This window comes from Carettochelys insculpta, chromosome 18 (genome assembly GCF_033958435.1).
Source record: "Carettochelys insculpta isolate YL-2023 chromosome 18, ASM3395843v1, whole genome shotgun sequence".
NCBI classification, from domain to species: domain Eukaryota; kingdom Metazoa; phylum Chordata; order Testudines; family Carettochelyidae; genus Carettochelys; species Carettochelys insculpta.
The window spans coordinates 8,758,356-8,782,932 of NC_134154.1; the positions used below are offsets into that span (position 1 = coordinate 8,758,356).

The 24,577-nt window shown below is 49.8% G+C and overlaps 1 protein-coding gene across 3 annotated transcripts; it reads left to right on the forward strand.

Moving 5' to 3' along the window:
* The first annotated feature begins 778 nt into the window (after positions 1 to 778).
* Positions 779 to 24,430, forward strand: LOC142022508 (L-serine dehydratase/L-threonine deaminase-like). Of its 3 annotated transcripts, XM_075012438.1 has the most exons (9): positions 779 to 1,077; positions 10,851 to 10,973; positions 14,667 to 14,827; positions 15,492 to 15,531; positions 16,039 to 16,178; positions 16,372 to 16,463; positions 17,330 to 17,557; positions 18,917 to 19,041; positions 22,044 to 24,430. In XM_075012438.1, exons 3-9 carry the CDS (start codon positions 14,675 to 14,677, stop codon positions 22,250 to 22,252), a joined length of 987 nt encoding a protein of 328 aa, XP_074868539.1. In that variant the 5' UTR covers positions 779 to 1,077; positions 10,851 to 10,973; positions 14,667 to 14,674; the 3' UTR covers positions 22,253 to 24,430. The 3 variants fall into 3 exon arrangements, with proteins under 3 accessions (XP_074868539.1, XP_074868537.1, XP_074868536.1); XM_075012436.1 differs by lacking the exon at positions 10,851 to 10,973; XM_075012435.1 differs by lacking the exons at positions 779 to 1,077; positions 10,851 to 10,973 and having other exon boundaries at positions 14,479 to 14,827.
* The last annotated feature ends 147 nt before the right edge of the window (positions 24,431 to 24,577 follow it).

Here is a 24,577-nt window from a genome sequence, read left to right on the forward strand (position 1 = left end):
AGAACACCAGCAACAGGGGAACTGGAGATAGACCGTGGAACTGCCGGCCACAAGAAAGGAGCCATCCTAGGCTCAATCTTTTGAGAACTAAAAACTTTGAGCTCAGCTTTCCCTCCGCTTGTTCTTCATACATAACACACCCATGCTCCGTAGCTCATCTCCCAGGCCAGGCAGAATCCCAAGCTAGCTTCTGCTGGACAGGAGGTTAGTGTTGTTTTGAACTTGAAACCATTGGGAAGAGCTGGTAGATGGATGGAGGAGGCCCAGCAAAGGTACTAGCTCGTTCCTCATCACACCAAGTCAAAGGGAACCCCAGAGGCCTGCCTCTCAGCCCCACCCCCCACCTCACATTTCATCATATCACGGGACCACCTCTTATAATCTAGTATTTATAGAGCAGCAAACGTGCCCAAGTCTTGTAGCCGTTGGAGAGAAGATTAACAATAAGCCAGATTTGAAGAAGCAGCGATCCCAGCTCTATGGACTCCCTTGTCCAGTCCAGTCCCTGGCTTGCGTTTTCCCTGCCAAAGCAAAGGGACAGCTTGTCCTTTTGAAAGGAAAAGCCCTCCCCCGCTGCTGCCTTTCCCCCTAATCATCATTCCAGACCCAGCTCTTCAGCCTGGTTTGAGCCGGCTCAGAAACATCTGACTCAAGGAACCTTTGTCTGAGCAATGTCCCCACCCCAGTGTGCACGTCATCCTCTTTTTGGCACGTTAGTGCCTGAAATAGGCTCTTTTCCTTTTGCAAAGAGCCTCCAGCATTCCCCCTCCCTGACCTCGTCCCTTTTGGTATTGTTGCTGCTGGTTTCTCTCTGGCTGGAAGAGGGACGAATGACATCAGAGGTGAGGAGGGTGTGGGGGGTGCCCCATTCCCCAATTGGCCACCAAGCAAAAACCATGGGCCTATAAAACTTGCCAAGAGACCAGCATCCTCCAATGAGGCAGTGGCTCCACAGATTACCCTAGCTGCAGAGAAGGGACCACAGACCAGCAGCCAGACTTTCTCCTGCCCTGAAAAGCAGCAGCAAGAACACAAACACTTGGAATATACATTAGCAACAAGCTCTGCTGCTAACCGGTAAGTACCTTCTCTTGCTTCCTTTCCAAGCATGTCAGGAGATGATTTGTTACTAAGAAAGAAACAGCCAGGTTTGGACAGAGCCCAGGTAGCTCTGCCACTGACTCCCTCCAGGGCCATGGGCAAGTGACTGCATCGCTCCCTGCCTCAGTTTCCCATCTACTCATTGAGGTAACTGCTTTTCCCTGGCTCGAGGGAGGATGAATCAGTGAAGGTTTCTGAGGTGCCTCTGCTTCTCGTCCGCCCTTGTCCTCTTGGCAGCGGAGGATCTTTGATGACAAAGGATGATTGTTTTCCGACCCAGCCACTGGTTTTGTGAGGGTCTCAGTTTCTTTGGGGCCTGGCTGAAGATGAGTAAGAATAAGTGGCCGCTTCTTCTTAAAGGTAGCCCTCCGGTGTTTGGTCCAGGGCAAGTCCAGTTATTGCCAATCAGGTTCCTGTGATGTGCTAGGAGCTGCTCAGCCCTTTGTGGAGTCAGGCATCACGCGCTGCACACTTCTAACAGGAATGAGCTGGACTCAGGAGGCTGCTGCGCTGTCTCTCCCCCTCACACACCCTGCCCCATGCCTCTGTTTCCCTGCTGGATCTTCAGGACCACGCGACCTAACCCTCCCCAACTTTTCCATCTCTAACCCCACCGGTCCCCCATCTCTGCCATTGCCTGGCTAACCAAGCCGGGTTCACTTGATAGCTAAGGGGCAGGTGGACGGCCAGAGGGGATGCCATGGGGGCAGTGGCATAGCCTTCTCCTCTCCATCGGAAAGAGGCTGAGCAGTCTTTTCAGGCCTCACGAGCCAAGTCACTCACCTTCACAGGGATGATCCGTTAGTGCATTTCTGCTCGCAAATAACCATCCCGGGGACCGGCTGTAAATGGGACAGCTCTGACGTAGGGCCCCGGGAGGCCATAGAGAGGATCTGTCACTCCAGCAAAGAAGACATCACTGAGTTAGCAGCAGGATGTTTGCTTTGTGCATGTCATGCACTCAGAATGAAGTTCCCTGATTGGACTCCAGTCACAAGGTAGGTGCAGTGCAGGCAGTTGCGGGGTTAGCTTCCCAAACAGGCTCCCAGAGCATTCCCCTGCCTGCACTTCTGGGATAAGGCAGGAGTTCAGAACCATGCTGCTACACACTCATAACAAGAGCCAGTTAGGGCAGTGGGCTGCCTGGTGCAACCCCTAAGTCATTCTCCACGTAGGTAGAGGGGCCTGGTGTCCACTAGAGCCAGGTAGGAATTTTCCACTAAAATGTCTTTCCATCAGAAAAGGCTGATTTCTCAAAACAACCATTGCCCAGGGAAAAGTTGCTGGCGACAAATTTCGAATGAAGGTTCAAAATTGCCAAAACTTTTCATTTCAACATGTCATAAATAAAAACACTTCCACTTTGCTAACTCAGAATAATTTTTTGTTTCAACTTTTAAGCCAGTTATAGTTTTTTTAAAAAGAAAAAAAAAGGTCAAACTTGAAAGAAAATGTGTAAACTGACCTGAAACAACACTTGTTTCAGATTTTTAATTTGTGGGGTTTTTTTATTGGTTTGTTTTTTTTTTTGATACCTCAAAAGTTTCCATGAACTGGGAAACCCATATTGCTAGCCAGATCAACTGTTTACTAATAATTACAGATTCATAGAGCTGGTAACACAAGAAAAACAAAATCAGGAGTCTCTTCTCCCCTCCCTCCTCCCAAAAAAAAAATGTCTTTTTGACAAATTAAATATTTTTCATTTGACTGAACATTTTCAAAGAAAACTGAGAAACATTGCTGTGTATTCCTTCTGGAGACAGGGAGAGGATAAAGAAAAGAGGTTAGAGTGGGAAGGATAAAAAGAGTGTGTGTGTGTGTGTTTAGTAATATGCAAAAATGAGGAAAGGTCTTTGCCCCCAAAGAACTGACCTTCCAGACATACACATAGACAAGAGCTGGGGAAGCAGTGTTTGAATGTGTCAGGTTAACTACACTGGCCAAGTGTCTGGGGTCTCCTCTGTAGCACCTGGTCCATATAGAGATAAAATTCCACTACTGCTGCTAGCGGCTGTAACTCAAGTGGCAGCAGCCTGGATATTTTTTTGGTCATGGAGGCTCCAAGGTGTATCCCAGGTGCTGGCCTCTGGTGGGGTTGTTATGCAAGCATCTGGCTAGTGCCGTGGTCTGTTTTGGGAGTGTCGTTGGCTGCCTTTCTTTAAGAGGAACGCTTGGATTTATAGGCCTCATTGGCTATGTCTGCACTAGCAAGTTGTTTTGAAAATGCTGGGGCTCTTCTGAAAAACCCCATGGAGCGTCTACACACAAAATGAGTTCTTTCAGTATTAAATCAGAAGAAAGCACCATTTTCTCAGGTGGCCCTCTTCCACTCCCAGATGAGGAAAAGCACCTTCTTCTGAATGCTTCTTTCAGAATAAAACATGTAAATGCCCTGGGGGCCCTTTTTTTTCCTGAAAGAGCTGTCCTCGTGGCACTGGATTTTTCAATCCCTGGACCGTTCTTTCGAAAGAGAGGCGGCGGTCTGGAAGTGCTCTATCGAAGGAGCAGCTCGATCTTCCGATCTGCTTTTTCGTGTGTGGACGCTTTCTTTCAAAAGATGTTTCTTTGGAAGAGATCTTCCAGAGAACTTCTTTCGAAGGACCACTGTAGCGTAGACGTAGCCCCTGTGTTTGGAAGGGTGGGTGAGGGCAGGGATACTGCAGATGGCGGCCACACCTAGCAGGCCACGTGGAAGACAGGACAGGAGTGAAAAAGGACATAACTGGATGATGGGGACTGAGATTCAATCTACTGACTGACCTGGGGTCCGGTGGATTTGGCCCCTCAACGCGGGCAGATGGTACGAGGGGCAAACGGACGTCCTCTTCCTCTTTCTATTCTGACAGTTCACCGGCTTCACGAGCTGGCCTGAAGCGGACAATATGCTCCATTTTCTTTAGACGGGCCTTTTAACTGGGCATTTTTCCTCCAGATCTCATTTGCTACATTTGGGTTCCTGGATTTGTTTGACAGGGGCAGGCTGGGGAGCTTGCCTCTCCAGGAAGCAGCTTCACCCACCGCCCCTGCCCTTCAAGCTTAAGGTGACCCCACCGCCCTACAGCAAATACAGGACACCAGCCTGCAGGGATGGGGGGGCTGCTGTTCCATGTCACGTCTCCTCAGCAATGGGGGCAGATACTCACAGTGAGGCACCATGGATGGGGGTTCTGCAGCCTCCTGATGAGGGGAAGAGGAGGATGGGGGCTCCACTAACTCCCTGCAGGGGAGCTCCAGGGAGTAAAAAGGCTGCCCCATGGCACAGCTCACCAGCCGGGGGCTGCCTCTGTGGGGTGCCAAGGAATGGGGCAGCCACCCAGCAGAGGAGCTCCCCGGCAGTGGGGGCTGCTGCCTCAAGACATCAGGTGCCAGGGAACAGGAGCCCTACAAAACATGGGACAATTTGCCCATTTTCTTCAAAAAGTCGGGACGCCTGGGAGACCCCTTAAATAAGGGACTGTCCCAGGAAAAACGGGACAGATGGTCACCAAATTGGAGCTGAAAGGCTCCATATCCCCTTGCCCCAGTTCAGGTCATCCTGGATAACATCTTTCACACACAGGACCACAAAGCAACTTCGCTCCAGGGAGCCATAAGCTAAGGAGCAAAGGAAGGTTTTTCACATGAACCCTATAGAGAGAACAGGACTCAGATGACTCTGGCAGACGCAGTCCAGCATGGTCTGTAGCTGGGGCACACAGAGGGCACTGAATCTATGCCAAAAGCTGAGAAGGGGGAGGCTGCAGATATTGCTAGAGGTGGCCAGAGAAAGCCTTGGGAGGGTAACATTGTGGGCAGGGACCGATATGCCCGAGGGCAAGGTGGGAGTAGATTCTGCAACAAGATCCTGTTGTATCCTTTGGAGTCACCACATTTAGGAAGAAATCGCTTGAAATGCAGAGAACTGCAGCAAATTGCAGGCTTTCCATTTTACTGGAACTAACTGGAACCAGCCAAAACCAGCTGGGCCAGCCTCTTATGATTTAACTCAGTTACTGCACACCAGCAAGATCTATCACTACGATAACCCAATACACAACTTTTTCCTCCCCCCTGAATAAGAACGTCCCTGGTAATAGAATAAACACTAAAGTAGGGAATGAGAGTAGACCACCTCAGTTCCTGGCTAACTCTGGGATTATTTAGCCTCGTAACCATGGGTTAGCCTTAACTAGAGATCCAGCTACTGAGGAGATCTTTGTTCTCTAGCCGGATTAGGGCAGACATCTGGTGTACTTCCACCCAAAGGTCCTATAGGTGCAGGCCTGACAGGTTATGTCTAGACAGTGGGCATTATTTGTCAATACAGTGGTATCCTGAAATAGCAGCCCAAGTCTGTGCAACATGCCTGTTGTCTCAAAGCAGTTTTTGAGATAACGGGCGCACTATCCCCATTCAAGGTGACGGGCGTGCTATCATTTACATGAGGAATACAGGGATGCCTCAAAGTAGGGCTTTATTTCAACATGCAGCACCTTTTAGATGGTGCCACATACTGAAATAACCTAGTATGAAATCTACTTGAAATAAGCTATGCAATTTGCATAGCTCAAATTGTGTAGCTTATTTCAAGCTTACCACGCCGTCTAGCCATGGCCACAAGTGAAAACAGGTGAGGCTGTTGAATCAGCCTGCACAGGGATGGGGTTTGTGTTCACCACAGGCAGTGAAGGAGGAGGAAAATCAGGAACTGGTGACTCTTGACTCAGTATCTCATCAGTAGTGGAGAGGTCAGGCAACTCCTTTGGATATGGGATAGATCATAACCTGGCAACAGCTGATCTACATGCCACCGCCAGAGGAGATCATTTGCAGTTCAGACAGTGTAGAAAACAGGTCTGTTTGAGCAATGACAGTGATGGGGACCCCTTTAGCTCCAGAAGCATAATTCTGAGCCAAAACCAGCTGTCCAGGAGCTAAAGGTTTGGTCTTTTGCCCTAGATGCAAATCTGATGACTTGAGTTGCTGTTGATGTTACACTATTTGCCTTGGTTCAAAAGGTTTCAGCAGATGAAAGCAAGTGTGCGGCTGATGTTCCATCATTAGAAAGGCTGGGGATGCTTTGGTTGTAGCATGAGGTGTGTGTCTGTAGGCTAGTGAGAAGGTGTTCAGACGCTTTTGAATGACTGATGTCCTCCAGCCAAGTTCAAAGCTCGTTTCGTTGTCTGTACAAACTTTCAGCGAATCAACTGGTGGATGGATGATGCGGTGCTGAAGTGATGTGATGAACCCCGTTTGCTTTAATAAAATTTCCATACTCCTGCAGACCTTTGTCACGCACAAGTTTTTCTGGCAAACCAAAACAACTGAAGATTCCTCACTGTTTTTGGAGAATACTCTCAGCAGTAGTGGACAGCTTTCCACAGGTTTCTGTCCATTTAAAATGGGCATATACCAGCAAGAACATGCTTCCTTCCAGCAAAATCAATGTGAATACACTGCCACAGTTTTTCACAAAACTCCCATGGGGGTAGAGGTGCCAACTGAAGTGTATTCCTGACACCCTGACATGAAATACAAGCTCTTGCCTTCTCTTCAATGGCACAGTCCAAGTCAGGCCACCAAAAAAAGCTTCATGCAATTTCTTTTATGTGCACCATTCCACAGTGACTGTAGCTGTTGTAACATCTGTGATCTCAGAGGTGTTGGACACACATTCCCCCCAGCAAGCACCCAAAATGGATCGATAACTCCGTCCTCCAGCACATGTGGGGAACAAGGATGCGTGAGAACTGAGAGTCCCACAGAGATGTTCCGTGCATCACTAGGTCCATAACTTGGGACAGTACTGAGTCAATGTTTTTCTCTTAACCTGAATGGCAATGATAGACATGTTCTCCACCTGTTCAAAGGAGATTTCTTTCTGCCAGTATCTTGATGGTTGACTGGCAAAGACAGCCCTGAGAGACCATCTGCATTGCAACACCGAGTGGATTTCCGATATCTGATTTCACATGCGAGTCCAGAAAGCAACAATGCCCATTGTTGCGTACGCCTAGTAGCCAATGGTGGAATTCCTGTGTGGAGACCAAAAATTGAAATAAGAGGTCAGTGGTTGGTGAGAAGTGTAAACTTCCATCCAAACAAGTACTGACGAAATTCCCAGCGTGATTCCCAATGCTTCGTCCTCAATTTGTGCATAGCTGGTTTGTGCCTTGCATAAGATACATAAAACAAAAACAATTGGTCTCTCTTCTCCCGAAGGCATAATGTGTGACAAAACAACTCCCACTCCCTGAGGGGAAGCATTGCAGACCAACTGTGAAGGTAAACGGGGATCAAAATGTGTTAGGCCCTCTGAGTTTAGCAATGCACATTTAGCTTTGTTAAATGCAAAATCACAGGCTTCAGTCCATTTCCAGGCCTTGCTCTGGCCAAGGAGTTCATGAAGTGGTTCCAGCAGTGTGTCTAACTGTGAGATAAACTTTCCATAATAGTTCAATAGTCGTAGAAATCAGAGACATTGGCTAAAATTTTGAGGGTGTGGAGTGTCCAGAGTAGGCTTAACATTTGCAGGGTCCTTACAAAAGCCAGTAGCAATAACGATGTGTCCCAAATATTCAACAGAGTGCTAAAAGAATGTACACTTGTCTTTGCAGACTTGTAGGCTGTACTCTTCCAGTCTTTGTAGGGTAGCCTCTAAGTTCTTAAGGTGGGCCTCCTCATTCCTACCAGTGAGCAGGATGTGCTCAAGATAACACTGGACTCCTGACAAGCCACACAAGATCTGGTCCATAGCCCACTGGAACAAAGGTGGGGCAGATGTTATTCTGAAGGGTAAGTGACAGTCACAATAAAGCCCTTTATGCATCACAATAGTCAACAGTTCTTGGGACCTCTCATTGGCATGATATTCTTGACTCAGATCAATCTTGCTAAATTTTTGGCCCCCAGCAGGCCTGCAAGAAGGACATTGACTTGGGGAAGAGAATGTTGGTCTGTATACAACACCGGATTAACACTGACCTTAAAATCTGTGCAAATCTTTTTCAATATTGGAACAATTGGAGTTGCCCATGGGCTATGGTTGTTTGATACTTGGACTCCATTTTTGACTGGGTACTCTAGGTCCACTTCAACTTTTGGCCTGATGTGATGTGTCACAGATCTGGCCTTCAGATTTGATAGCTTCAAAAGCAAGCTATCCCACTGCGTAGGAAAGATAGAAAACATGGCAAAAGACTGCCTTGGCTTAACCAGGAGATCTTTCATGATCTCAAACTAAAAAAGGAATCATATAAGAAATGGAAACTAGGACAAATTACAAAGGATGAATATAGGCAAACAACACGAGCATGCAGGAGCAAGATTAGAAAGGCTAAGGCACAAAATGAGCTCAAGCTAGCTACAAGCATAAAGGGAAACAAGAAGGCTTTTTACGAATACATTGGTAACAAGAGGAAGACCAAGGAGAGGGTAGGGCCATTGGTCAGTGATGAGGGAGAAACAGTAACAGGGAATTTGGAAATGGCAAAGATGTTTAATGATTTCTTTGTTTCGGTCTTCACTGAGAAAGCTGAAGGAATGCCTGACATAGAGAATGCTAGTGAAAAAGGGGTAGGTTTAGAAGTTGAAATACGAAAAGAACAAATTAAAATTTACTTAGAAAAATTAGATGTCTGCAAATCACCAGGGCCTGATGAAATGCATCCTAGAATCCTCAAGGAGCTGATAGAAGAGGTATCTGAGCCTTTAGCAATCATTTTTGGAAAATCATGGGAGACGCGAGAGATTCCAGAAGACTGGAAAAGGGCAAATATAGTACCCATTTATAAAAAGGGGAACAAGAATAACCCGAGAAACTACAGGCCAGTCAGCTTAACTTCTGTGCCAGGAAAGATAATGGAGCAGGTCATTAAAGAAATCATCTGCAAGCAGTTGGAAGGTGGTAAGGTGATAGGGAACAGCCAGCATGACTTTGTTAAAAACAGATCATGTCAAACCAATCTAATAGCTTTCTTTGATACAATAACGAGCCTTGTGGATAAGGGAGAAGTGGTGGATGTGATATACCTAGACTTCAGTAAAGCATTTGACACAGTCTCACATAATATACTTATCAATAAACTACTCAAATACAACTTAGATGGGGCTACTATAAGATGGGTGAACAACTGGCTGGATAACCGTACCCAGAGATTAGTTATTAATGGTTTTCAATCCTGTTGGAAAAGTATAACTAGTGGGGTTCCGCAGGGGTCTGTTTTAGGACCGGTTCTGTTCAATATCTTCATTAACGATTTAGATATTAACATAGAAAGTACACTTATTAAGTTTGCAGATGATACCAAGCTGGGAGGGGTTGCAACTTCTTTGGAGGATAGGGTCATAATTCAAAAGGATCTGGATAAACTGGAGAAATGGGCTGAGGTAAACAGGATGAAGTTTAATAAGGACAAATGCAAAGTGCTCCACTTAGGAAGGAACAATCAGTGTCACACATACAGAATGGGAAAGGACTGCCTAGGAATGAATGCAGCAGAAAGGGATCTAGGGGTTATAGTGGACCACAAGCTAAATATGAGTCAACAGTGTGATGCTGTTGCAAAAAAAGCAAACATGATTCTAGGATCCATTAACAGGTGTGTTGTGAACAAAACATGAGAAGTCATTCTCCCGCTCTGCTCTGCGCTGGTTAGGCCTCAGCTGGAGTATTGTGTCCAGTTCTGGGCACTGCAGTTCAGGAAGGATGTGGAGAAATTGGAGAGGGTCCAGAGGAGAGCAACGAGAATGATCAAAGGGCTAGAGAACATGACCTATGAAGGAAGGCTGAAAGAACTGGGCTTGTTTAGTTTGGAAAAGAGGAGATTGAGGGGGGACATGATAGCAGTTTTCAGGTATCTAAAAGGGTGTCATAAGGCAGAGGGAGGGAACTTGTTCTTCCTTGCCTCTGAGGATAGAACAAGAGGCAATGGACTTAAATTGCAGCAGGGGAGGTTCAGGTTGGACATTAGGAAAAAGTTCCTAACTGTCAGGGTGATCAAACACTGGAACGAATTGCCAAAGGAAGTGGTAGAATCTCCATCACTGGAGATATTTAAGAAGAGGTTAGATAGATGGCTTTCAGGGATGGTCTAGAAAGTGCTTGGTCCTGCCATGAGGGCAGGGGGCTGGACTCAATGGCCTCTCGAGGTCCCTTCCAGTCCTACTCTTCTATGATTATTTTGGTTGGCTGCCAGGTTTAATGTCAATTTCATAGTGATTCCCCGCCTACTTCCCAGTTCCTCTCCAAAAAAACAGCAGCATGTTTCCTTACTAGATGGGTCAGACCCGTTTCTTCTCTAGTCATCCAGCACATTTCTGCCTAATTCAGCTAGCTCTTCCTAAACCATAATCTATTCCTTAAGGCTGCGTAATGGCCTTTCCCTGCAAATCGTGTTAATTCAAGTGTCTCCATTGAGCTCCACCTTCACATTGGTAGTGCCCAGCAGGGGTACAGCTTCTCCTGTCTATGTCCTCAAAACCATCTTTGTTGTCTTAAGTGGCAGGTGCTTTAGCTTTTCCTTTCACACAGTGGCTGAGACCAGAGAAACTGATGCACCAGTGTCCAATTCCATGCTTACAGTTTGCCATCCAAGGAGGGGGTGACCAAGTATTTATGTGAGCTGGCTGCCAAAGGCAAAACATGGAGTGGCGCTTCTTCTTCAGACGTGGTGTCCCCTTGACCATCCTGAGCTTGCTGGAGGGAATGCAGATATTTTTTCCTTTTTGGTACGCAGCCCACAGGTCTCTTTTTCTTTTGTTTGCAGGCACAATCAATGTGTCCCTTTTTGCCACATGGTCGACACACAAGGTCCTGACATCAGCATTCTAATGCATTGTGATTCAGCTCACCACAGCGGTAACATTCCTGGCTCCTCACCGTTCTGTGGGTAGGTTCTTGGGATGTGTAATGTACCCTAGGGGGTGCACTGAGGTATGGCACCTCCCGTGTGGCTGGTTCCATGGAGACCACAATATCAACGGCCTTCTGTAGGGTGAGCTGGGCCTCTGTTAATAAGCGTTTCCGTATAGCTTCACTTTGCAGGCCCCATAATAACCTGTAAATTATGGCATCATTTAGCATCTCCTTAAATTCAGAGTGTTCCATGAGCTTTTTTTCATAGTTGCTACAAATTGTACAAGCGTCTCACTTTCTTTTCGATCTCTTTTGTGGAACCAGTGCTTTTTTTGTATTTAAAAAAAAAAAAAGAAAGAAAAAGAGGAGCTGGTACTGAGCCGACCTGCCGCCCCTCTCCACAAGCCAATCCTGCAGTGGGGGCTGCCGAAGTGCCAGTACTCAGTACCAGCAAGTACTGGCACAAAAAAATGCACTGTGTGGAACCCAAACTTTTCTGCAGTTACTAATGGGTTTGGAGAATCATGTGACTCCAGGATTTCCACAATGTCTGTAAGATTCAGCCTTTGGTTTAACGGGGTGCAGTAAACTGTGCAGCAAAGGGGTAGGTCTTAGCCCCTACAACACTTCAGAATACTGGCACCTTCTTCTCTTCCTTAATGTCATTTGCAGTATCAAAAAGCTCAAGACGCTCAGTATGTACTTGCCATTGGGTTATACTCTCCTCAGAAGGTCCCAGCATAAGTCTAACCACGGCTGCTGCACCTCCCTGCTTTCTCTTTCTTCTTCTTCTTGTTTTAAATGTCCCAGCCTCTGGGCCTCTCTTCAGTCTAAACAAAGCAGACTCCATTTTAGTTTCAGTTTGCACCATCAGTGTAACAGTGACTTTTCACCCCTTCCTCGTTTAGGACAGCAGAAAGGTTTGGGTTTTTTGATTGATGTCTACTTCTTCTGTTGCTGGAGGCGGCACAAGAATCCCATCCTTGTCACCACTTTATCTTTTGAGATCACCAAGTTTAGGAAGAACTCTCTTGGAATACAGACAGCTGCAGCAGTTGTAGGTTTTCCATTTTATTCCATCACACAAACCTAGCTAGAACCAGCCAAAATCAGCTGGACTAATGCTTAAAATCAGGGCTGATCCCCACTCTGACACTCTGGGTGCATCTACACTAGGAACTAACTTTTAAGTTAACTTTGACATTAGGCACTACATCAAAGTAGCCAGCAGAGAGTCTATACCTGTTTTCCCTTACATCAAAGTTAACTTTGAAGTAAGGGAGCCCAACTTCAAAGTCCTTACTCCATTCCCAGGAATGGAGTAGTGCCCTACTTCGAAGTAGGGTGCGTGTAGATGTTCCACTTCAAAGTTATTAACTTCGAAGTTGTACTTTGAAGTAAGCAGCTTCAAAGTTATTTTTGTAGTGTAGACACAGCCTCTGAGTGCAGAAGGTAGGGGCCTGCAAAAGACCTTAAAGATACCTTGCCTTTATAGGCTTCTGCTTACAAGCTTCCCAAGGTCACAGATTCCCTGACCTTGGGATGTAGCTCATCATCATTATCCATAACCGTGGGCTCAGCACCCGTTGGTGTCTGATGCTTGTCTCACTATTTCCTTCCATCTTTCCCTGTCCAGCGCAGAGTGGCTTAATTTCTGTAGACTAGCTCCACACCAAACTACTATATCATCTATCCCTTGCCACCACCTGTGTGGGAAAAAAAACCTTTAAAACCCAGGAAAACACACTTGAGATGTCCCACTGTGGGTAACCCCAAGCTTCTGCCCCTCCCTTAGGAGAGAATTTAGACACAAGGAGATGGAATTACACTGCAATCTGATAGCTGACCTTTTGGTCAAGGCATGGGTATACACGGATCTTTCTTTAGGACACAGGAATCAAATCATTGCCTTAAAAATGTAATTGATTAACGAAACACAAAAATAACATGTACTTGGTTGGTAGTGTCACAAAGCAACTAAAATCAAGGTTAGAGCACAGAGAATTATTTCACTAGGTTGCAATTTAAGAAGTTACAGAGAATAGGGGAAATACATCAATCAACCTGAGAAGCTCCACACCTAATCCAAAATAAAAAGTAACCTGATCGTGTCTGACTAAACATTTCCTTCTACTCACATATCTGTACACTGTGATTATGAAGTGGCCAGGATATATACTGGAGTCATTAAACCTTCTCAGGATTAAGCATCTTGGGCTCTCCCTCCGCTCGGGCCAGAGAACAAAAGACCACCTCAGCGCACAACTGCTTCAGTTCAAATGATCCCTCTCTCTCCCCAGTTGTCTCACCTGGCTGCTTGCCAACAGAGAACCCACCCTTTCTGGGTTTAACCCTTTCCAGGCATTCATTCATGACATCTACTGATCTTCTTCAGTTTCTACAACCAGATCGATCACAACAACCCCATACACAACAGGTCCCCTGGGTGCTGTGGCACCTGGTATGTCAGCCTGGTAAATATGCGGCCACTTCACTGCATTTGAAATATGGATAGGGCTTAATAGGAAGGAACAATCAGTTTCACACATTCAGAATGGGAAGCAACTGTCTAGGCAGGAGTACTGACGAAAGGGATCTAGGGGTCATAGTGGACCTCAAGCTAAATATGAGTCAACAGTGTGACGCTGTTGCAAAAAAAGCAACCTTGATTCTGAGGTGCATTAAAAGGAGTGTTGTGAACAAGACACAAGAAGTCATTCTTCAGCTCTATTCTGTGCTGATTAGGCCTCAGTTGGAGTATTGTGTCCAGCTCTGGACACCACATTTCAAGAAAGATGTGGAGAAATTGGAGAAGATCCACAGAAGAGCAATGAGAATGATTAAAGATCTAGAGACCATGAGCTACAAGGGAAGTCTGAAAGAACTGGGATTGTTTAGTTTAGAAAGAGAAGAAATGGGAAATGGTAGGGGTTTTCAAGTACCTAGAAGAGTGTTACAAGGAAGAGGGAGAAAAATTGTTCTTGGCATCCGAGGACAGGACAAGAAGCAATGGGCTTAACCTGCAGCAAGGTGGGTTTAGGTTGGACATTAGGAAAAACTTCCTAACTGTCATGGTGGTTTAACTCTGGAATAAATTGCCTAGGGAGGTTGTGAAATCTCCATCACTGGAGATATTTAACAGAAGTTTAGATGGGCATCTGTCAGAGATGGCCAAGATGGTGCTTGGTCCTGCCTTGAGGACAGGAGCCTGGACTCAAAGACTTTCGAGGTCCCGTCCAGTTCTCTGAGTCTATGATTCAATTCATTAAACCAGGAAATGAACGCTCCACTCAGTACTGCAAGCCTCTCTCCCCCATTTGTGTTAGCTTCAATTAGTTTATTTCATGTTGGTCCAACGCTTTTATTGTGATACAGATTTTTGTATTGTGTGCAGGGGAGCGGAGAGAAGCTGGAACAGCTGCGCAAGGGAAGTTGGGGATTTTAACAGCGGGATAGGAGGCAATTTCAACATGTGTGTGAGGTGAGGGGGGGCGTAAATACATTAGCTAAAATGATCAGCAGTGAAAACATTAACAGTCCTGATACATGAACCATCATCAGGCTGCAGAGTCAACAGTCCATTGACATGAAAAAGGCAGCGCACACTTCTGTAAAAACAAGAGCTGAGACCCTGGAGCACAAAGCCATAGCACGAGGCGGGTTCCATGGTCAACCCACAGAATACTCGAGGGCCTGATGATGGGTTTATTTCCCCTTTTTCCCTCAGAGCCCAGCATGACTTCTGCCAGGAGTCTGCACGTGAACACACCCCTGAGGGACAGCATCCCACTCTCCAAGGTGGCCGGCACCAACGTTTACCTGAAGCTGGACAACGCTCAGCCCACAGGTTCCTTTAAGATCCGGGGGATTGGCCACCTCTGTCAAACGGTATGGACTCAGGGCAAGAGGTGGCAGTGAGAAGGGCACAATGATGGCCTGGTGGGGAAAGAAGATTGCAGAGCAAAGCTGGAATGGTCCAGTGCTGGGGCATGTAGGTGGGGGGACATGAGGGTAGGTTGGGATCCATTTTCAGCAGGCACAGCCATCCGGTCTGGGTGTTCCCTGCTGCAATCTCATATGCTGGGAGAGCATTAGCTCATGAAGCCTGACCGGATGACCAACATGGAATCCTGTTGCCCCCTAGAACGAACTCTGAATGCAGCCCTGGTCTAGGAGGAAAAGAACCTGGCCTGGATTCCTGTGTCCTCCTGGTGCGGACCAGCTGTGGTCCCGACACCTTTGCAACACATCAGACTGACCGCATCAGCTGTGGGACTGACTATGGGAGAAGGAGGGTGGAAATTTCTGGGACCCCACTTTTCGGAGCTGCAGGAGTGGAAGGGAGGCTGCTGCCTGGCTTCACATCATTGTGTTGGCTTTGGTGGTGATGAAGAGACTCTCTGGGTGGCCGTTATGACAGGCATAAAAGGAGCTCCAGCCGGGGGGAGAAATGGCTTGGAGGACGTAGGCTGCTGAGAGAGGAGGTCATGAGGTCACAGGCTGTGACCACGCTCGCACCCACTCACCCCTTCCTCTTGCTTTGTCTCCACAGTGGGCAGAGAGAGGCTGCAAGCGCTTCGTATGCTCCTCAGGTGAGATAGGCCAATCCAGGGCCCTGGCTCCCTGAGGGGGCTGGCAGCCATATCACAGCCCCGCGGATACTGCCCCAGAAACTCAGAGGCTCGGCTCCTCCTCTTGTTCCCATATGTAAATAATGATCACACAGGTGCGCAGGAACCCCTAGCCAGGCTGATTCCAGCTGGCTGGTGCCACATTTGTGGGACCTTCGCAAAAGGAAGAGAAGCCCCAGTGATGATGTTGGTGGGGTTGTGCAGGGCTGGTGACAGGACTTCAGACATCTTTGGTCAAGTGGGAAATGTAATCTTGAGTTCCTGTGAGGCTACAGTCCTCCCCGCCTTGGTCTTTCTGTTGGGGTGCTGCACTTCCTGAAACTCCTGGGCAGCCCCAAGCCCGGGGAGGGCTGGGGAGCACTGAAGGAGAAGAGGTCAGATCGACTCACTGTTTTGGGAGGCAGCACTGAGACACTTCCTACATGGTGGAATGCGAGAAACTATAAGGCCCCATGTGGTTGATTTTAGGTGGCAATGCTGGCCTGGCAGCTGCCTACTCTGCTAGGAAACTGGGCATCCCAGCCACCATCCTCGTGCCCACATCCACACCGGCTTTCACCATCGAGCGGCTGAAGGACGAGGGGGCCACCGTCTGCATTGTGGGAGAGGTAGTTATGTGCCAATTAGACTGCCTGACTGGGAGGAGAGCCCCAATATCTCCCCCAGCCATGTCCCAGCGCCAGAACTTAGACAGCTCTGCAGAGCAGGCTGCCCCGTTGGCTCTGAGGTTCATGGTTCTGGCCGTAAAGTGCTTGGTGCAGCCTCCGAAGAGGTGTCCAATAAAAGGTCTCTTCCCTGCAGATGTTGGATGAGGCCATAGAACAAGCCAAGGAGCTGGTGAAGAACAACCCCGGGTGGATCTATGTGCCCCCTTTCGATGACCCTCTCATCTGGTATGTGGCCTGAGGGAAGGCTGAGTTTGGAAGGTCTCATTTAGCCATTGCTGCCAAGTAATATCGCTACTCCCCTGAGTAACCAAGAGCTGAGATTAAACCCAGCTGCATGTAACCCCAACAAGGTCATTGTCTGTGGCACATGTCGGGGAGGTGATTTGGCAGAAGTCCACCCTCTGCTGACCGCATTCGCCTGGCCACCATCTCTCGGCACAGCAGGCATGGGATGCAGGGCGAAGCTTGCCAGAGAGCGAGAAAGAGTACGTGCCTATTTGCCACCCATTTATGGGGCCTGTGCTCTGCACCGCTAAAGTCAGCACCTCCAGAGAACATAGACCTAGAGCTAAGAAAGGGAATCATGTTGTTTGCTCGCACCTGATTTTCACAATTACCACGGCGCTGCCGCCCCCCATCCCTGCCCTGAAAACCACAGCCCTGTCTCAGCCCCACTGGAGCAAGGGCTTTAGAAGGACATATAGCAGAGGGGAGACGTTCAAAGGTCCTCCCGCCCTGAGGGGAGATGGGGCTGTGGTCTGTTTGTCACAGAGTCCCTCACCTCCTCGTTCTCACACCCGGGCCTGGCCCAGAGGTGGTGAGATCGCAGCCTGAGCACAGAGGGCAGCCTTTCTAGGCTGAACTGGGCTAACCCAGGCTGTCCTAGGCTGGGGGATATGCTGCTTCACTGACACTGGTGTGAGCCAAGAGGAATGCCTCAGAACTCAGTGGGATGAGATTGGTGGCCCTGAGCAGAATCAGGACCTGTGCTTTCTGGGCACATTTATAGAGCATGGTCAGGACTGTTGATCTCTGGATATCTCTAGGATTATTTTCCCCTGCTCCTGATCTCTCTCTCTGTCTCTCTGCAGGGAAGGCCACATGTCCATAGTGAAGGAGCTGAAGCAAAACTTGGACTCCAAGCCTGGGGCACTGGCCTTGTCTGTGGGAGGTGGCGGGATGCTGTGTGGAGTGGTCCAGGGCCTTCGGGAGGTGGGCTGGGAGGATGTGCCCATCATTGCCATGGAGACCAAAGGAGCACACAGCCTGAATGCTGCCATGGCTGCTGGGCAGCTGGTGACGCTGCCAGAGATCACTAGGTGAGTGACAGGAGGAGGGTAAATCAGAGCTCTTTGCCTGCCTCATATTGAGGCAGAGGAACCATGGCTTGGGGAAGGGGGGTGGTCGGCAGAACCCTCAGCTCAGGCCTGATAGGGGAGAGAATTGTCCAGCAGAATCATGATTCCCTCCATGTTCTTTACTCTGCCACCTGCATGCCTTGGATGTTATTCCAGTTTGGCTTCCTCCCCCTCAGCACCTCCAGCCAGCCCCTCCTGTGCATAATCTGACATAGAATCATGGAACAATAGAGCTGGAAGAGACCTAAAAAAGCCATCGAGTCCAGCCCCCTGCTCTAAGCAGGACCAAACCCATCAGATCAGCCCCTCCAGGGCTTTGTCGAGGCAAGACTTAAACACCTCCAGGGATGCAGACTCCACTACTTCCCTGGGTAGACCATTCCAGTGCTTCACCACCCTCCTAGTGAAAAAGTTTTTCCTAATGTTCAACCCCGACCTTTCCAACCACAACTTGAGACCATTGCTCCGTGTTCTGCCATCTGTGACCACTGTGAACAGCCTCTCTCCAGCCTCTTTGCAGCCTCACTTCAGTAAGTTGAAGGCTGTTATCAAGTCCCCCCTCAGTCTTCTCTTAGGCAGACTAAACAGTCCCACTTCCCCCAACCTTTCTTCGTAAGTCATATGCTCCAGCCCCTGAATTATTTTGGTCGCCCTCCGTGGGACCCTCTCCAGTGTATCCACATACACAACATAGAGTTGGAAGGGACCTGAGAGGTCATTGAGTCATCCCCGGCCCTCATGGTAGGACCTCTCAAGGGTCTGGGCTGGGGAGAGGCCCCCCTCAATGGCTGAACTCGCAACCCTGGGCTTATAAGGCCAGTGCCCTAACCACTGAGCTATCCCTCCCCCCAACAATACTGCCCCACAGAGACAGCTGGAGGAAAACGTGTCTTGGCACCGCACATGCCCTCTGCTTCCTGGGGACACACACCTGGGCCCAGATCCACAAAGTTGGACTCCTTTGTGATCTAGGAATAGGTAGGAACCAGGCGTCACAGGCACCTGCTGCCCTCCATTGACCATGCGAGGGAGAGCCTGGAAGGACTGACTGTCTGAGCAGGGACAGGGGACAAGAGAAGACAGCAGCTTGCCCAGTGCTACCCTAAAGCTAAGGCTCTCCACCCTGTACAGAAAGATGCAGCATGAATCTAAGGAGAATGTGGGGACACTGGGGACTCCACCCTGATATACTCCAGCTCCTTGCCAGGATCAAACCCCAGCAGCCTGCGTGCTCGCTGGGACAGGTAGCATTCACCCGACTAGGTGGCTCATTATCACCGGCGGCCATGTCTCTTTCCTCCTCCCCTCTCCTGGCCGCAGCGTGGCAAAGACCCTTGGGGCCAAGACCGTGGGAGCCGAGACGCTGAAGCTGGCCCGAGAGCACCCTGTCTTCTCAGAGGTCATCACAGACCAGGAGGCAGTTATGGCCATTGAAAAGTTTGTGGGTACGTAACAGCCCCCTCCCTGCACGCCACAGCCTCAACACACTCACAGCCAGCCACTGGCCAAGGGGGGATCCTTTTCACGAGGGGGTTTGCTGTTCCCCAGTGGTGAATTAAAATGTTGAAAATAGCCACGCTGAGCAGGGCCAGGGCTCTCCCAGTCACAGGCGTGGCAGGTGCAGTGTGCAGTTCAATCACGTGCTATGGCTGACCTTCTCCCTGTAAGTCGCAGGCTCCTCACCTCCAACCTGTTGACGTTCCAGTGCCAGATTGTGCCTGGAGGGGCGAGGAACCTTTCTGGGGAACAGGAGACACCCCAAAGTGAGAAACAAAGAAGCCCAGTCCTCACTGACAAGCCCCCAGCTAAGACACCCCCAACCCCTTGCACTCCAGGCCCACAGGCAGGAGGGACAATGGAGGTTCAGAGCTTTCCCCAGACCAGGCTGACTCTTGTAAGGTCACAGGGAGAGCAGATTTTGTGGGCTCCGTACACTGTGGGGTGGTGCCAAAAATGAGGGGTTCAGTGTGTGAGAGAGGGGCTACCACAGAGCAGGATGAGAGTGGGGGGGGGTCTGGGAGTGGAGGGGGAGGGTCGGGGTGGGAGGTTGGGTGCAAGAGCAGACTGGGGATAAGGGGTTGGGGGGAGGTGGAGCACAGGAGTGTGCTGGGGCCTGGGGGCCTGAGTGAGGGGGAGGTGCAGGAGGGGGCTGAGGGTGGGGGGCTGAGTGAGGGGGAGGTGCAGGAGGCGGCTGGGGGTGGGGGGCTGAGTGAGGGGGAGGTGCCGGAGGGGGGTGGGGGGGCAGTTACCTGCAGAGCTCCCCAGGCGCACATGTGGCTCCATGCCCCCCATCTCTTCCAGGCACCGAACTCCAGCTTCCTGCCTTCTGGGCAATGGGAGCAGTGGGGGAAAGCCTCCAGGCCAGTGGTCCCTGCTCTGCCATCTCCCCAGCCGTGGGACAGAGGGATCGGCAGCACACAGAGCCACTTCCCCCCCGGCGAGCTGGATCGGACCCCGGCTTGCTTTGCCCCAGCCAGCGAGGCTCAGGGCTCACCCCTCCCCTCCAGCTGGGAGCTAGGGCTCAGGCTTCAGCCACACAGGGGGGCTGCAGGGCTGGAGCATCAGCAGGATGAGCTGCAAACTCATGGGCCAGACTCACACAAGCCATGGGCCGGATGCAGCCCTGGGGCCCTGGGTTCCTGCTTAACAGGTCAGGGCCTCCTGCTGCCTCCTAGTGGTGGCACCCAACCTTGCCGCTCTCACCAGCCAGTCAAGAGGCTTGAGAGGAGGTGGGTGAGGACAGAGGTGTTGTGGGACCCGCACCTCATGGCAGGAGAGACGAGGTTTGGGGCTCACTCTGAGGCTCTTCTTGATCTGAGGGACAGATTGGCAGAGCTAAGCACGGGGGGGAACAGAATGGTTAACACAGGCAGCTAATGCCCATTGCAGGGACTGTTCCAGGTCACATGGCCTTTGAACCCCACCCCCCCCACCATCACTCACAAGGGGAGGCTGGAACAAGGAGAAAGCACCCAGAGGGCTGCTGGGGGTCACAGCCTCTTGTAATAAGCCATAAATCCAGTGTCTCTGGCCAGCCGAGGATTTGTAGTGTCTAGCAACATAAGGAATGTGAGCCCCCGGGGTTATCTTTGGAAGGGTTGTGCAGATTTCCAGGGGGCTTTAGAACCTCCTGGAAGAACCTGGCTAGGGGTTGTTTATTGTTTCAGAGGAGCCTCATCCCAGCCCAACCTGCCCTCTTTGCAAGCATTCCACACAATAGCACGGGACTAGTACGGAAGAAGTCCTGTGGCACCTTATAGACTAACAGATGTTTTGGAGCAAAAGCTTTCATGGGCAAAGACCCACTTCGTCATATAAAGCACGACTGCATCTGACAAAACAGGTCTTTCCCCTAACAGCTTATACACCAAAATGTGTTAGCCTGTAAGGTGCCTCAGGACTTCTCGTTGTTATTATGGGACTGCTTCTCCAGGTCCTTCCTCAGGCTTGGGTCACTCCCCTTCTCAATGCAGGAATGCCAGATTCTCCCCTTCAGAGTTACTCAGACTGTGGTTAAACCTGTGCACCATCAACTACCTCCATCATCACCTGGGCTTCCCTACCTCCAAGATTTCTTCTGCCTGTGGCCAGCAGGGCCTTTGATCCAGGCACACCTGCCTGTCTAAACCCAGATGGGACCAACAGAGACCATCTTTCACCGAGCCTCCTCTTTATAGTGCGTGCTCCTGGCTTCACCCAGCTGGGACTGATGCCACCAATTAAGTAGCACCAAGTGGGGGTAAGCAGCACAGCAGACTGGCCTCCTGGCCTCTTAAAAGGACAATGCATCCTGTGACTGCCACTGAGAATGCCTTTCCTGCAACCCACTGTGTTCCCTAGAGCCATGGGTGTCCCGTTGGTCTTTGTCAGGGACTCAGGGCTTCTTCCCCACAATTGAGCCTATCCCCTTTCTGCTTCTTCTCTTGGAGGCATCCTGTGTTGGAAGTTGGCCTGTCTCACTTGTGGTGCGAAGGGAAATCCTGCAGAGCAAGACCGCCCTGGCTGGTCTCTTTGCCCAGGGTGGCGGTCAGCTCATCCACAAGACTGTTCCTGAGCGCAAGGGAGACCAATGGCTTCTTTGACTATGGTCAAATACATTGCTCTCTCCAAGCTTTGCCTTGGAGGCTGGGGGAGCCCCCCATTAGCTTTTGTAGCCCCTTGTTTGCGGCTTGGCTCTTCTCCACAGACCTGCCATGAAACAAGAGCAACTTTTTATCCTATTAAGGCCCCTGAAGCAATTAGCGAGAGTGACTGAGTCCATGAACCAGGAACTTCTCCCCATCCCTGGGTCAGGAGCTGCCTCGCCATCCGGGACAACCAGATCTGTATCACCCCCGACCCTGCTAGCTGAGGCCTACTATGCAGGCAGACATGTGCTGGGTGAGTGACATGGCTGCTCAGAGCCCCAGCTAACCTCCCCCCATCCCTCCTCTTTTCCTTCATGCAGACGATGAGAAGATCCTGGTGGAACCAGCCTGTGGGGCTGCGCTGGCCGCTGTCTACAGCGGTGTGGTGCAGAGGCTGCAGGCAGAGGGGAAACTGAGCCCAGCACTGGACTCCCTGGTGATCATCGTGTGCGGGGGCAACAATATCACACTGGCCCAGCTACAGCGCCTCAAGGAGCAGCTAGGCATCCAGAACGTCATGGCAGCCTAAGCTGGCAGGACACCACCTGGGCTGGGGAAAGGGGAGCTCTGGAGTTTTATCCAGGGCTGTGTTTTAAGCGTAGGACGCTGGTTTTAACAGTCAGCATGTTGAAAATGATGCGTGTTTCTAACTTGTGGTCACGTCGCCCCTTCCTCCAGCGCTGGCTCACACAGGCTGAGGCTCAACCCATGGCTCCCAACCCACCTACACCCAGACGTGGGTCCATCACAGGCCCCGGGGCAGGAAGGAATCTCCTCCAGGGCCCAGACTTGCACTCAACCCAGTGCAGGGTCAACAGCTGATCCAGAAGCTCCACTAGGCCTGCCCTGCGCCAAAGGCTCCTTGGTGCCAGGTGCTGCAGAGACGCATAGTGAGAGACAGAGGCTGCTGCCCATCTAGCCAGACAACAGCTGGGAAAGAGGCCTGGAGAGAGGAAGTGACTTTGGCCAAGGTCACACAGTAAGGCAGGAATAAACCCAGGTCTCCTCCATCCTTACCCACTGCCCTGAGCTGCAAGCCATGCTGTGTCACTGACTCACCCCCTGCAACAAGGGCGCGTGTTTAGACTGGAGAAATGAAGGCTTACAGGGATCCTTGATCACAGACGACAGCGATCAACTGGTCTTCGTGTCCACTGGCAGTAGGACAAGAGCAAGGGGGCTTAAGCTGCTGCAAGGGAGGTTTAGGCCACATCTACACTAAGGCGTGGGGGGAGAAATCGATGTAAGACACACAACTTCAATGCATCCTAAGTCAATTTTTCCTGCCATCCTCACAGTGGGAGGTTGCTGGGAGGGACTTTCCCATCACCTCCCCTTACTCCCTGTCCCAGCAAAAAGCTCCTGGGTCGACAGTGGAGCCCTGATGGTTCAATTTAGCACAGCCCCATTAAATCAAATCAAGCCACCACCTGGATCTTCCAGTCAGTGGAGATGCACCCCTAGGTTAGATAAGACTTTCCACTTAAGAGCTGCTAAGCTCAGGCCTACTAGGCTTTCAAAGGACACTTTTAAGAACAGTTTGGACAGGTACCTCTCAGGATGGTCTCGGTTTATGGAGAGCTGGGCTCTAGGTCCCAATCCCCCATAGAGTTCTAGGACTCTCAGAGGAGTTCCCAGGGCTGGATGGGCTGTAATTCTGCACAGGCATGGCAGGAGACAAGCTACCACACTGGCTTGGTCTGCCCCAGCGGCCTGATTCTTACCTTGAAAGCTTTAGCTGATGTAAAATACCATTAGCATTCCTTGCCCAGCAGTTGCACAAAAGCCTATGCCTTCTGGGGAGCTGTCTGGTTTAGCATCACTGATCAGGCAGCCCTCTGAGCCATGTGGGCAGAGAGCAGGCTGCCCGAGCTCGCTGGAGTTACCTCTTTCACTTCACTGTCCACTGAGCAGGGGGCAGTTGTCAGGGGAGGTTTTGTATAACGTGACATTATTCCGAGAGTATTGTATCATGTAGCCAGAACTCAGCATGCCAGAGCGTGCTGGCTTCTCTAATCACACCCACTGTTCAACTGTTAGCACTTAAAAATCTTCCACCTTTCGCTAAGGCTGCAGCCCCCATTGTTTTCAGATCGTGCTGTATGGCCAGTTGCAGTGAGGCTGCCCTGCTGGCACCACCCTGTTATTTCATCAGGCCACTATTGCTGCAGAACCCAAGTGTCTCACTACAGCCCTAGGAAGGTGGGCCAGACTATTAACCCTTGTACACATGGAGCTCTGAGGCCTGGAGATAAATGACTTCCCCAGGGTCATGTAGAAAGTCAGTGGCAGAGGAAGAAACGGAGCCCAGGTGACTAATACCCTAATCCCTAGTTCATATTCCTCACTGTGGAAATTTATCAACTCTGTCTTTTCACCTAAATTTGTCTGGATTCAGGCCTCCTCCATCTATCAGAAAAATGTGTAACAAGAGCCAGCTGGAAGCTGGATTGTCAAATTTCTCCCCCACCCCACCCCACCCAGCTAAGGCTTTTAGCTAGGTCCATAGCCAGACAACCTCAACAGTGCTCTCACAGAGGTGTCATCCTCCACTTGCCCAACCCAGCCTGAAGGGATAAGGGGAGACAACTCAAAGGTAGGAAAGCAAAGGCAGAAAATACAAATTATTTTGCCAAAACCAATGAAATAATTTTTTTGTTTTTGTTTTTTTTAAACAACTGGACCATGTAAATTTTCAGCTTAAAAGTCCCCTGGAAATGTTTCCGTTTTCCTGTACAAACTTTTGGTTTTTAGAAAATCTGATTTGACATAAAAAATGTAACAGGCCCCAGTCAAATCCACATTAAGTTTTTTCCCCCCTCACTAAAATGCTGGAAAAAGTCTATCAAAATGA

What these genes read in the sequence shown, in the direction of transcription:
- LOC142022508 (XM_075012435.1), top strand. Translation starts at nt 14,636, where the DNA reads ATGATGGGTTTATTTCCCCTTTTTCCCTCAGAGCCCAGCATGACTTCT. An exon ending in CCGTCTGCATTGTGGGAGAG is followed by an intron (nt 16,179 to 16,371) that starts GTAGTTATGTGC and finishes TCTTCCCTGCAG; the next exon opens with ATGTTGGATGAGGCCATAGA. An exon ending in ACGCTGCCAGAGATCACTAG is followed by an intron (nt 17,558 to 18,916) that starts GTGAGTGACAGG and finishes TCCTGGCCGCAG; the next exon opens with CGTGGCAAAGACCCTTGGGG.